Raw genomic sequence first — 13635 nt, 5'->3', positions numbered from 1 at the left:
TTCTTTCCCCACCTGGAGTCCGGGGGGGGGGGGGGGGGGGTCATTCTATTTGTGCAGACTGTGCACCTGCACAAGTTACTTCCTGGATTTAGAGGCTCTTTTATACTTAATGTTATACAATTTGGACATCTGCTGAAACCAAACAAACAGGAGTCTGTAGATGGGCCTTAGCAGAAAGAGTCAGAAAGTAACTGTACTGAACCACCAACAGCTCCCTCTTGTGGCTAATATACACATTTCTATATTTGATATAATAACAAATGGATGGTAGAGCAGGCTTGTGAAAGTGTAAAAGCCTCATCCAAAATTACTTTGAGTTAAACCTCAAACTTCGCATTCACTAAAATGCACTAAACCGTCCCTTCAATGGTTCCTAAAGAAGGTGAGGTGGTTCCTCACCTTGTTTTTTATTTTCCTGCGCACTCTTTTCAGTGCTTTCTCCTCGGTTTTAGTGAGCGGGAGTTTGTTGGGAATGGGGTAGCCCTCAGCGACTAATGTCCGTCTTTCTTCTTCCGTCAGCATTAAAGGTCCCGATGTCCCTTGGAGTTTCTAAACACCAGTGAAGATATTACAATGTGAAATGCAGAATATGAATGTGGAAGCCTCTCAGAGATGTCAACTGCCCTAAAAACCAGGATACTCACATGAGGGGCAGTAAGGAGCGGTGATGATGAGATGGCATGAGAGGATCGGGCCATTGGACGGGCAGGGCTGGGAGGCGGAAGAGATCGCGGACTTTGAGATCCGTCGCTATCACTGCTATGGCTACTGGGTGGGGTTAGAGGCATAACCCCCAGTACATCTAGGAGGAGAAAGACATAGCAGGTCATAGAATACCAAATCTATCATCTAGGTGACATCTATGAAAGAGAAACTGTAATGGCTTTGGGTCAGTGGTATTTTGCTTTTATATACTGTCGTGGCAAATCTATGTTTAAGTGTATATATACAGTCTTTGTTTAACAAACACATATTTAATACATGAAAACATATTCTCATAGCACAATGCATTTTCTAAAGAGTCAGCACAGCAGTAGTTATGAATTTGAATACAACTATCTTTCACTGAAACCTCAGACAGAGCCATCTAATAAGGGATTAGTCACTACCCTGACTCATTCACATATGTGCATATTTCAGCTTCAGCTGCTATACAATAAGCTTTTCACTACACAGGAGACAGAAGAAAACATGTGAAAGGAGCCCAAAGCGCCATCTGCTGGCTGGACAACACAATGCATAAAATCCACATCAACAGTATCATTTTATTCTGGCTAAAATTAGATCTTCATTTTCAGTCCTGACCAAAGGACTGAATAAGGAAACAAATTATGTATGTAACCACTACAGATTTCTTTTAAGGTGACATTAAAGGATATTTTTTCCCCCCTCCCCCCAATGTTAGTGTCAGCACTTACCTTAAATGATGTCTCTTAATCCGATCTTCTTCTTCTTTCCTGTCCTTTTCAGCCTCCTCTCCAGCGCTGCTGCAGGTCTCTGATCCAGCGCTGACTCCTTGCTTGCTGGCACTTCCTGTCCTACGATGTTTGCATGCGGGTGCACGCCGTCCATAGACTTACCTTGTGTCTCTCCACGTCTCCCGGCCCGAAAATCTGAACTGCGCATGCGCACCGCCCCAAGATCCTTTGCGGCCGCCCGAGATTTTTCAGATTTTCGGACTGGAGCGCGGGTCAAAGACACAGGCAAGTTTAAACCTCTTTTAAAGCGTTTAAAAAAAAAAAAGTTTTTGCATATATCTATTGCTTGCTAGCAGTAGATATATGCAAAAAAAAACGGAGGGTTTAATAACCTTTTAAGTGCTGATTTTATTTATTTATTTTTGCGCATCTAGGGACAGTGATCTATTCCAAACCACATGTAATCATATCACATACATGCAGAGTGCCACTTACCGATGCGGCTGATGTCACCCAGTCAGTAACTTGAACGAGTGACAGGGACCTCATCTAAATAGTACACTTGGGATTCCTGCGGCAGGAATCCGTAGGTTCCTGCCGCAGGAATCCCAAATCTCCCACTTAGATTAATCCGTAGGTTTCTGCTGCAGGAATCCCAAAATGCACATTAACGCATAGCATAAATGTAGTCTTCCATGGTTATTCACAAAAGGGTGAAGAGTTTGGAGAAGGCAGCAGAAGCAGTGACATCACAAGGGGGGTGCGGGGGTGTGGCCCGCACCCGGGTGACACCATTGGAGGGGTGACACCAAAATGACTCACAGTCATTTTGGTGTCACCCCCCTCTGAAAAGTCGGGCGCTCGGTCATGGACCGAACGCCCGACAGTATCAGGAGAAAGGAGGGGACCCGGCGGCATACCTTATCCCGCCGGGTGACTGTCCCCTCCTCCCTTGTCCCCGGCCATCTTGGTGATGGACGCCGGCAGATATCAGAATACTGACGCGCGTGCGGTCATCGCGCACGCGCGTGGTGACGTCACGCGCATGCGCAGTGACGTCTCGGCGGGCTGACACTCGGTTACCGCTCCGGGTGTCACCCAGCCTCGGGACGCCCCTGAGGAGAAGTGAACAATCTAGGACAATATAGCTGAACTGGAAAGTGAGCTGAATTGGAGAATGTTGTCTTAGATTGTTCACTTCTCCTGACTCTTCACCCTTTTGTGAATAACCCTGTTAGAGTCTTTTAATATGGTTGGCCATGCCATAGCTGATAACAGCAAGTAAAGCAATAAGAACAATCCTGCATTGGACAATCAGACTATGCTTCCAATCATAGAATCCAATAATATCATTAAGAAATGTTCCCACATTCTGCAAAACTCAATTGTATCTATTAGTCACTCATATCTTTGCTATAGAGTAAAGGGTCAAAGCCTAGTTTGCGTATGCTGCATTTATGTGACGTCTAGAGCAGGAAGAAGCCTGTGACAGGTCAGGGCATTGGACTGGTCTTTCTACAGGAGATAAGCTCTCTGGTTATCTATGACCTGATGAAACCTATACAAGGTGCTACCAAGTTCACACCTGGGCGTTTTGTAGCGCGTTCCTACGCGCTGCAAAACGCTCAAACACCGAAATCCCATTATTTCCTATTGGTATGGTTCACACCTGGGTGTATTACAGGCCGTATGAACGCGCTACAAAACGTCCTACGCCAAAAAGAAGTACAGGAGCTTCTTTGGGGCGTTTTAGTCGCGCGAAACGCGCGACAAACGTGCATATTTTATAGGCCTAGGTGTGAACCCAGCCTAAGACATTTCCTGGAAAATCACAGATGCAGTTAAAACATTTCATCAGACAGATGATGTGGAACGTTCACCTACCTTGTGGAATATTCAGCAGATGGTTTGGTACTCCTGGTTCTACCTTTATATGTGATATTGGTGTCCTGGAGACATTCTATAAAATTAAGGGAATGCAGAACATGACTATAATATAATCTCAGAAGAAAGGTACGGGTTCATCAGAGAACATCAGCCTGATCTGGCCATTTATGGTTGCATTGAGGAACATTTGATAAATCTATAGGTAACATTTGCATGTCTTTAGGTTTATAAGATCTTCCAGGTTATAGTAGACCTCCCTTCCAAAGTTTTTTGTTAGATTTTGTTTGGATGTTATATGTTTATGATTATTTTTCCGCCATAATTCCGAACTCTGTTTCCCTAAAGCTGAAAGTTTTGGGTGTTCCTGGCCACTTTTGTTTGTCCCAGCTCCTCCTGTTACATTCACCAATATATAAACTTTAAACTTCATAAAGAATCCAGCAGAGAAAATGAGCGTCCCTCGTAATGACCACAGCAGGTGTGTGAACTTGGGTACTCAGCATAAAGAGTGACTGAGAGAAAAGACCTTTAAAGGAGAACTATGAGGTGAGTGCTTTTCACTCATAGTTCTAGCCGACCTGTGACAATGAGACTGTCACAGGTCGGCTCAGTAGATCGGGAGGTGAGCGAACACATACCGGCGTTCGCTCCCCTCCCGATCCTGTCACGGCTCTCTGCCGTGACAGGGGAGGGGCTGGATTCCCCCCTCCCCGCTCCGATCCGCCAGCACTTACTGGCGGAACGGACGGGGGAGGGGGCGGGTACAGCTGGCTCTGCCTCTAGATAGGCAGAGCCAGCTGTCAGTCACGCAGCTGGGCGGATCCCGGCACAATTGTCGGGATCCGCTTCAGCTGCGGTGTCTCAGTATACCGCGAGCTACAGCTTGCGGTATACTAAGCCTAGGGTGACGGGAGGACGCTAGTTTGTGTCCTCCCTTTACCCTAAGGAGAACTATGGGGAAAAGCCTTAACCCCATAGTTCTCCTTTAAGTGGTTGAAATCTCCAGCATCTAACACAAACTGAAGCACCAGTTGTGAATGGGCCGATCCTTTAGAATTGCCCATAGACATGAGGGGTAGGTAGATGGGCTTGGTTATTTTTAATGAACGACTTTTTTTTTTGGGAACTCCAATGGTGACATTTCTCCAGCATTGTTCCTACTGCAGAAGGAACATGTTAGACTTTGTTTATCAGAATGACTAAAGAAACATTATCTCAGGCGATCTGTGTTGCCCCAAATCAGCCATAAAGCAGCCATAAATATAACTGATCAATATGAAACAATTCTTCATGCCAAATAATTCCAATGCCTCATGCTGATAATAGTCCTTTTATAATTTCATGTACTCACCTCGTCATTCTGCAGAACCCCTGGCCCCAGCGCTTGTTCCAGAGGTGCACTTGGGTATGTGGGCTCTGCCTGTGATAACATGTTCTGTTCCTGTTTCACCAGTAATGAACACAGCTCATGCTCCAAGGCCCACACGACACTCCCAGGTTCTAAGGGTGAAAAAATAAGTATCTTAGACCTTCGCTATAACAAGGAAAATGGATGGTCACCTTCACTTCCTATTATGCAGTGAAGGAGCAGCAGCAGACTGATGGGCTCATCCCACTGCTCTCCACTTAGAGTACATCTGCATGCAACACACTAGATTGTCTTCTAGTGCTGCCCCTCCATATCTAAGACTGGCATACTGTATAGGGTTCACAGGAGGTTGATGCCAAGTCAAATTCAAGCACGTAACACCTGTTACATTAATAAATAATGGTAATAATTTCAAATATATATATATACTGTTTTGCCTGTGTAATGATTATGTTTTTTTCAATCCTGAGATTTACACAGCTCTGAAACACAACACGGCCCTATCTGGCAGGGCAGGTGACCTGATTTTTCCCTGCTGCAGTTACAATGTAACTAGACAGTGAAAGGAGCAGCAGACTGATAGCTTGATAGCCCACTCTTCCTGTCACTCTGCTCTCTCTTCCTGTCAGCATGTTCCTGGTTAGAACATGATCACTGCAGAACAACTGATTGGCTCCTTGTCCTGTGTTTCCTACTCCTAGGCCGAGCTCTACTGTACAAGGACTGCACCCCCCTTGTGACGCCACTGTTTCTACTTTACTGAGATGGTATTCTCTAACAATGGCACTTTATAGGAGTCTTCTAGCATACATTACAATGAAACATCTGCTTATGACTAGGGATGCACCGATACTAGTATCAGTGCCGATGCCAAGTATGTGGGCGAGTACTCCACTAAATACTCCAATACCTTCCCTTATACCGGACTTCAGTCAGAGGGAGATTTCCTCTGACCGGCAGTGCCGCGAGGAAACATGGAGTCGACTTCCCGGGCCAATCAGGAAGCCGGGCACGGGTAATGGCCCGCCACCCGGCTTCCTGTTTGGCGGGTAAACCGGCTCCATGCTGTTTAGCAGCCTCCATGCTGATTGGCCAGGAAGCTTGGAGCATGGAGCCAGCCAAACAGCACGGAGCTGGCTTCCCAGCCAATCCGGAAGCTGGGCGGCGGGTAGTAACAGCGGGTACCAGGTACAGAAGGTGCAGGCCCAGCCCTGGCTGCGCCCGAGGCGACTGTCTCACTTGCCTCACCCTTGCTACGGCCCTGTGTCCAGGTATAATAGGAGATAAAGCAGGAGATCCATTCCCTTCACTACCCCAGGAGAACGGAGACGGGAATCTAGTTAATCCCTCTGCATTGTGACTGGATATCAAGAAAATCCAAACTTCTCCTCTTTGAAAGACTGCAAAATAACTTCATCAGCTTCCATTTACATGTGCACAACATCTGCTGTTCATTTAAGCAGCTGAGTTGCAGGAACAATAAATCTTTCAGTTAACCGGTTCTATTCTTATATCAGCTGCAGTGAGTGCTGACTACTGACTGCCTATTTTACAGTTCAGTCCCTATAAAATTATGAATTCCTGAAGGGATGGTGGGGATGACAAACCTCACATATAAGATGATGTAGGACAGGAGTAAGCACAGGGAGTCAGCTGCGGCTACCGAATACATAAGGCAGAGGTAGGCAACCTCAGCACTTCATCTATCATGCCTCTGCCTCTGGTAGTCATGCCTGTGGCAGTCTAGCAATGGGACTTGTAGTTCCACAACAGCTGCAATGCCAACCCATGAAATAAGGCCTAGGATAATTAGCATAGGTATTAGTAAACAGGCAAGAAGGACAAATAAGGATAAGTGCACTTTAAAGCAAAGTGCATTTATCCTTTTTGCCCCCTTTCCTTGACCAAACCTAACAGCAGAAGATCAAGGTAAGTATGCATCTGTGGAGGGGAGGGTGGGTTAGGTCAGGGTAAAGGGTAAAAAGGAAAAATGCACTTTGCTTTAAAGTGCACATATCCTTTGAAGACCAACTCCAGTCAACACACTTTTAAATAATTACTGTATGTGTGCCAATTTGGATTTCCCCTCACTTCCTTGCTGGATAGGGAATGTTTGGAAATCTCTCTCTAATTGGGGGGCGGGGGGCACCAATGGGAAGAAGACATATTTTCTGTAACGGAAGGAAAGATTAGAACCTCTTGCCCTTTTCTTGTATGGACATAAAAAGGGACAGGAAATGAAAAACAAATCTCTCTAATCTCAGTAGCCATTGTCTACTGAGGAGGGAGCAATGACTAATTGACGAATACTCTCTTATGTGGGCAACAACCCCGTCTCCAATCATTCTCTCTGAAACAGGCTCTTCCCCTGTCACTATCAGCACTTTTACACAGTGAGAGCACACGGTATAGTACTGTAGCTGCAGTAGAGTGATGCTTACCACTGGGGCTGTCTTCATCTTCCTCTTTAATGGTCAGGGCGGGACTCTGTGGGGCAGAGTCTTCACTCAAAGAATAGCTGTGCTCAACCTGTATGGGAGGAGCCGGACTCTCCACCTCCATATCCAGTAAGGCATCCCGGTCCAGCAGAGGAGGGTCATCAAAAAAACTGTTGAAGAGTTCATTGGAGAATTCATCCAGAGCATCTGAGAAGTGCTGGTTGGGGGGAGGGGGGGGGGAAATTAAAATGAATTCAGAGACAAAAGACGGGTTTCTCTGTATTATATTTATCTGACACAAATTATACATGAACTCACACCCCCTCATTGCCTGGGACAACCAATGTGACGGGTATAAAGGGGCATTTTAAACTTAACAACTATAAAACTGATAGAAATACCACATTGTAAGATATATGCAGTTGTTTGAATAAACCAGTAATAAGACATAAGATGTATTTCACAGCATTTTGTGCAAGTTCTTCCAGCTCTCCGCACTCGTCTGTTGGCTTGAGCCCTTTAAAGTAATAGGTCACTCAACTGAGCAGCCATATTGATTTACGGGCATTTAGTGAGTGATAAGTAGAACTGGACATGGGCACATAATGAGAAATAAGTAGAACTGGACATGGGCGCTTAGTGAGAAATAAGTAGAACTGGACATGGGCGCTTAGTGAGCGATAAGTAGAACTGGATATGGGCGCTTAGTGAGCGATAAGTAGAACTGGACATGGGCACATAATGAGAAATAAGTAGAACTGGACATGGGCGCTTAGTGAGAAATAAGTAGAACTGGACATGGGCGCTTAGTGAAAAAATAAGTAGAACTGGACATGGGCGCTTAGTGAGAAATAAGTAGAACTGGACATGTGCGCTTAGTGAGAAATAAGTAGAACTGGACATGGGCGCTTAGTGAGAGATAAGTAGAACTGGACATGGGCGCTTAGTGAGAGATAAGTAGAACTGGACATGGGCGCTTAGTGAGAAATAAGTAGGACTGGACATGGGCGCTTAGTGAGAAATAAGTAGGACTGGACATGGGCGCTTAGTGAGTGATAAGTACAACTGGACATGGGCGCTTAGTGAGAGATAAGTAGAACTTGACATGGCTGCTTAGTGATAGATAAGTAGAACTTCCTCCATATCCAGTAAGGGTCCAACAGAGGAAGAGTAGATTTCGCGATGGTGACAACAGTGGCCCATGCCTGCGTAATGTCAGTTAAAATGGCCCCATCTGAAGACCATTTGATGGAATAACAACACAGTGGAGCACAGCTGGGAGAGAGGACAGAGCGTTGTCACCCTATGCCAGGAAGTGCCTAAAAAAGGACCTTCATGGATGGATCATCAGGTATTATATTAACCAATACGTCACATTTAAAAATATGAAAAATCTACATGGATATGTAAAATTTACATTTATATGAGATTTTAGTGCTCTAGCATACATATACTTTAACATTTATTGCTCCATCATATATTTTCCCCAACCACACAGAGCACTTTAGGAGAAATAAAACATGTCTTTCTTTATTCCCTGTCAACGCATTATCACCTAAAGCACATGTCACCACCCTGGACTGTGACAGATTCCTGTGGAGCTACGACGCTGCATGGACCTGGAGATCTTCATAAGGACAGAAAGGAAAGATTCTTCTACCTACAGGAGGTGATGGCTACAGGAAAAGCTCCAGGGAGAGAGTAAAACGACACAGCCCTCTGCCACCCTGGAAGCAGCCAGCAGAGGACTGAAACACTAGGCGTCTGCAGACAATTTTCCAGGTGCGTGAAGGAGCCAAGTCCTATTTTATGAGTCTTCCAGGAAAAAAACACATTCTGGACATAACTGGCGACACCAGGCACAATCCTAAACAGGGCGTTTATAATTAGGGAAAACAAGGCATCATTGTTCTGTTAGATTCATTGTCAGAATTAAAAAACATAGATGCTAGTGGGTCCAAGCGGGGGTAAACATCTATCAGAGGAGGGACAACACTTGGCCAGATATTTCAAGAGTTATTTTGCATAAGCTGATATTTCAGTTATAAGTGGACGTGTGTGTGCTGAAACAACCATTGGTTTCTTATGCGTCTATAAGGGCCAGACTGAGATACCCCAACAGATATCTGGTTGTTACCCATACCACCACGGATTGCCACTCCTGTTGCACACCTCCCAACTGTCCCTCATTTGGAGGGACTGTCCCTCATTTGCAACCAAAATCCTCTGTCCCCCTGTCCTCCTCAGTTGTCTGTCTTTTTGGTCTAATGTACAGATATCCATAAAAAGGTTCTAGTCAACTGCTAAAAGTGTTATTCTGCACTCAAACCTTCATGTTATCTCTTAATTACCCTGTTTACTATTTTAAACATTTTCGAAAAGCCAGAATAAAGGAAAAATAATGGTTAAAAAGAACAATTTGGGGCTTTACCATTTATTTTTGGCATATACTGTTAATTCTTAATGGTTCACATAACTGATGGTGTGGTAGTTGTGTGTCCATTGCTAACTACACCTCAGCCAAACGTGGCATGGTTTTGATATGTGTATACAATATCACAACATTTATTTCCATCCAGAGCTGCATTAGTTTTTCACCAAGGTCTTGTAGGGAGAGTCGGAGCACTGCGTAAAGTCTTCTCCAGCACATCCCAAAGATTCTCAATGGGGTTATGGCCTGGACTCTGTGGGGGGCAATCCATGTGTGACAATGATGTCTCATGCCCCTGAACCACTCTTTCACAATGTGAGCCCGATGAGTCCTGACATTGTCATCTTGGAATATAACCGTGTCATCAGGGAAGAAAACATACATTGATATAAAAACTTGTCATTCAGTATATTCAGGTAGGTACATGACCTCATTTGTTTGGGCACATAACATTGCTGTACCTAGACCTGACCAACTGAAGCACCTTCTATAGCTTTTACCTATTTGCTTAGCTAAATCCAGGTGGTGACTTTTTTTGGCCAGGCAGTGTAGGGATGTACCGATACTAGTAATGACTTGCAGCCTGGCTTCCTGATCGGCCGGGAAGCCGGATCCATGCTGTTTGGCCAGCTCCATGCTGATTGGCCGGAAACCCGGGAAGCTTTCCGATCATTCACTACCTGCTGCCCGGCTTCTTGATTGCCCGCGAAGCTGGCTCCATGCTGTTTTGGCCGGCTCCATGCTGACTGGCTGGGAAGCCGGCTTCCCAGCCAATCAGCATCAAACCAGCCAAACAGCATGGAGCCGGCTTCCCGGGCAATCAAGAAGACGGGCAGCAGGTAATGAATGACACGCTGCCCAGCTTCCTGATTGCCCGGAAGTATCGGTATCTGTATCGGCAAGTACCGAAATATAAATATCGGTACTAATACTCGATACCGAAAAAAACGGTATCAGTGCATCCCTAAGGACTATACTGACCTAAAAGCATTCCTTTAATTCCTGGGTGTAGAGATTCCTCTGAACCAGTCAATAAATGGTTTTATACTTGCAGTATGATACAATATCAACTTTTTTAAAGGCTTTTAGCTTTTTCAAATGGAGGTCAGCAATGGCTGAGTGAGTCTACAGTTGGCTTCTCTGATCCCACAGCCTGCCATGGTTAGCTCAGTCCTGAACATACACAAAGAGCCCCACCACACAAGAAAGGCTTTGGAGTAACAAGCTAAATTTTAATGTGGGTAATTAGCTTTCCGTCCAAACACTGAAGCCAAAAACAAAAACCAGAAACAGCTAAGCAGCTCATCTCAAAGATTTGATGTTACTAATTTTTGTACTTTAAAGCTGAAGTTTTATCTGCTCATATTTTGCCTTCTCTGGTTCTTCTTGCCGCCCTCATCGACATGCTAATGAATTGTTTAAAGAAAAACTTTTGCGTTATTTCTTACATACCTTATTTAAGTCCCAGTGATCTAATTTCTTGGTTTTCTGTGCTTCCCTATGCAATGTAGGCAGATCATGGCTGGTGGGACAGGCCTACAGGTTGCTGTACATAGCTTCCTGATAACATTACAGCACCTTGCCTTAGTAGTCTTCTCTTAAGCACCCTCAGCCCTGATGCAAGCAGTGGGCAGGCTCTTGGGAGGAGTTATGCATATATCAAAATGCCTTGATAGGTGGAAGTCAGTCTGGAGGAATGGGTGTTCCTAGGCAGACTGCATTTGCATACAGGCCACACTAGGTAACACCCACATGTAACACTGAGTCTCAATGATTGAAAGAACTGAAATCCAATGAATGAAAGGGGCGGGTCCGGGACATGACATTTTAAGCTGATCCCTGGGAAAGGCACATATTGTCTTCATACAAGAGTCATGTGTATTCTTCCTTGAATCTTGGTGAGCATTGTGTATTTCTTCCATATCTGTACAGTTATCCAGTGTGAAACCTGGAGCTTCCTGTAATAAAGACCGGTCACTGCTGCTCTCTCTCCTTGTGCATAGTGACTGGCCTTGTCTCCACCCCCTCCTGCAGTTTTCTACAGTCAGCCTTTGTAGGTGTGGCCTGCTGCGCCCCTCCCACAGCTCTGCGCTCTGCACAGTGACGATTTAACTTCTACTTTTACAAAGTATTACATGGGCTTGCAAAGGTATTTGGTGCACACAAAATGTTTTATATCCTTTGTAGCTACTGAGAAATACATTTTAAAAGAGAACTATGGAGTAAGTGTTTTTCCCCGTAGTTCTCTATAGGGTTACGGCTGTAAATAAATTAGAATCCTCCCGTGACCAAAAGCTCAGTATATCATTGGCTATTGCCCGCGATATACTGTGAGCGCCGCAGCCGGGACGGATCCCGACATTACTGTAGAGATCCACCCAGCTGCGTGAGTGACAGCTGGCTCTGCCTATCTAGAGGAAGAGCCAACTGTGCCCGCCCCCTCCCATGTCCGTTCTGCCAGTCAGCGCTGGAGGATCGGAGAGGATCCCTGCAAGGAGCGGTGACTGACAGTCACCGCTTACTGCAGGGAGACAATCAGGAAGTGAGTAGATCGGCTGCATGTTTCTGCTCACTTCCCGATCAATAGAGCCCACTTGTGACAGCTTATTTGTCACAGGTCTGCTCTAACTATGAGGATGAGTGGAAATCACTCACCTCATAGTTCTCCTTTAAATAAACATGTGTATGCCTGGAGCTCAGCTTTAATAATTGAAAGATGTAGAAATCTGCTAACATTTCCCAGTTCTTTACTTTGTGCTCTCAATATGAATAATATACTATGAAGAAAAATAAAATAGTCATTTTTAATTGCCAGCAGGCCTTTATCCTATTCTCTCCTGGCATTCTATTACCGCTCACTGTCCAATATAATCACAAGTGAAAATATTGTACATTCAGTCTGTCAGAAACCCCCCCAAACAGAAACTCTTTTGGCATCTCTCCTCATTTCTATACACCTCTAATCTCATTTATCATGTGCACCGCCTGGCACACTTTTGCTCTTATAAAAATAAAGGCTCACATTTAGCGAGCATATATTGGTCTAAAGGCGCGCCGAGGACTCCTCCACCTCCCTATTATTATTATATTACTGTTGTTATAATTACGAAATGTGGAAGAAGTCACAGCGGTAGGAAAACAGAGCCAGTCCAATGCTGTGTGTGTTCAGTGGGACTGCCAACATCAAACAGAGCCGGAGTATTCCTCTGTGAGAACACGTGTTCAGGGCTCGCTCGTTTGTTTGATTAGAGCGGCTTAAAAATGAAATGTGCTTCTGTTCTCATGGGACAGAGATCACCGATGGGAGAGCAAGAGGGCTACACATGCACCAGCTGGTGAAGAACTGGCCTTCTCAGCGTGCTGTTGGAGATGCTTCTTATTATTAATGAAGTACTATAATTGGCATGACCAATGTGGGTTACTCCAAGATGGCTGCTGGTTGGTCATACTTGAGCTTGTAGCTAAAGAGCAAGACAACATTCAGCCAACTGTTGATGCTATGCAGTATCATATATGATTACACGCAGACTGTCGCTTAGGCCTCATTCACACAGCTAAGTGTCGGCCCGTACAGATCCGTGCGGCGTGCGCGGCCGTTCCCAGGAAGGACAGGTGCTGCGTGCGATTGTACACAGCAGCCTGTTCTTCTCTATGGGACGACGTAGCCATACAAATTATTGAGTTTAGGAGCTTCCAATGAAGGGTACTGATGCCATCAACAGTATCCTTCATTGGAAGCACTCAATATTGTATGATCGTATACATTATAGTACATGCTATGGTACATCGATTGATGATACATCGTACTTAATGGTACATCATACAAGAACATTTTAGGCAATTGTTGGCTTCTAACCATGTGGGAACAGTTTGGTGAAAACACTTTTTTGTCCTAGCATGGCTATGCCCCTGTGTACAATGTCAGCTCCTTAAAGACATGGCTTGACGTGTTTGGTGTGGAAGAACTTGAGTGGCTTCCACAAAGCCCTGATCTCAACCCTACTGAACTAGAAAGCTGATTGTGAACCAGGTCTTCTCATCCAACATCAGTACCTGACCTTAAATACTCTATTGGCTGAATGGCTTAAATAG

At 45.0% G+C, this 13635-nt stretch overlaps 1 protein-coding gene across 2 annotated transcripts in view; it reads right to left on the bottom strand.

The window, feature by feature from the left end:
• CREB3L1 (cAMP responsive element binding protein 3 like 1) overlaps window positions 1-13635 on the bottom strand; it is a 79073-nt gene that overhangs the window by 17055 nt on the left and 48383 nt on the right. For both annotated transcript variants that reach the window (XM_018554512.1, XM_018554514.1), the window contains exons 2-6: window positions 7116-7329; window positions 4657-4805; window positions 3303-3378; window positions 645-802; window positions 400-549 (exon numbers count right to left, since the gene is read on the bottom strand). In XM_018554512.1, the coding sequence (XP_018410014.1) occupies window positions 400-549; window positions 645-802; window positions 3303-3378; window positions 4657-4805; window positions 7116-7329 (747 nt within the window). The remainder of the gene's footprint in view (window positions 1-399; window positions 550-644; window positions 803-3302; window positions 3379-4656; window positions 4806-7115; window positions 7330-13635) is intronic.

The sequence above is a fragment of the Nanorana parkeri genome, unplaced genomic scaffold (genome assembly GCF_000935625.1).
Source record: "Nanorana parkeri isolate BGI_ZX_2015 unplaced genomic scaffold, ASM93562v1 scaffold163, whole genome shotgun sequence".
NCBI lineage: Eukaryota > Metazoa > Chordata > Amphibia > Anura > Dicroglossidae > Nanorana > Nanorana parkeri.
This window is presented reverse-complemented; position numbering and strand designations above follow the sequence as displayed.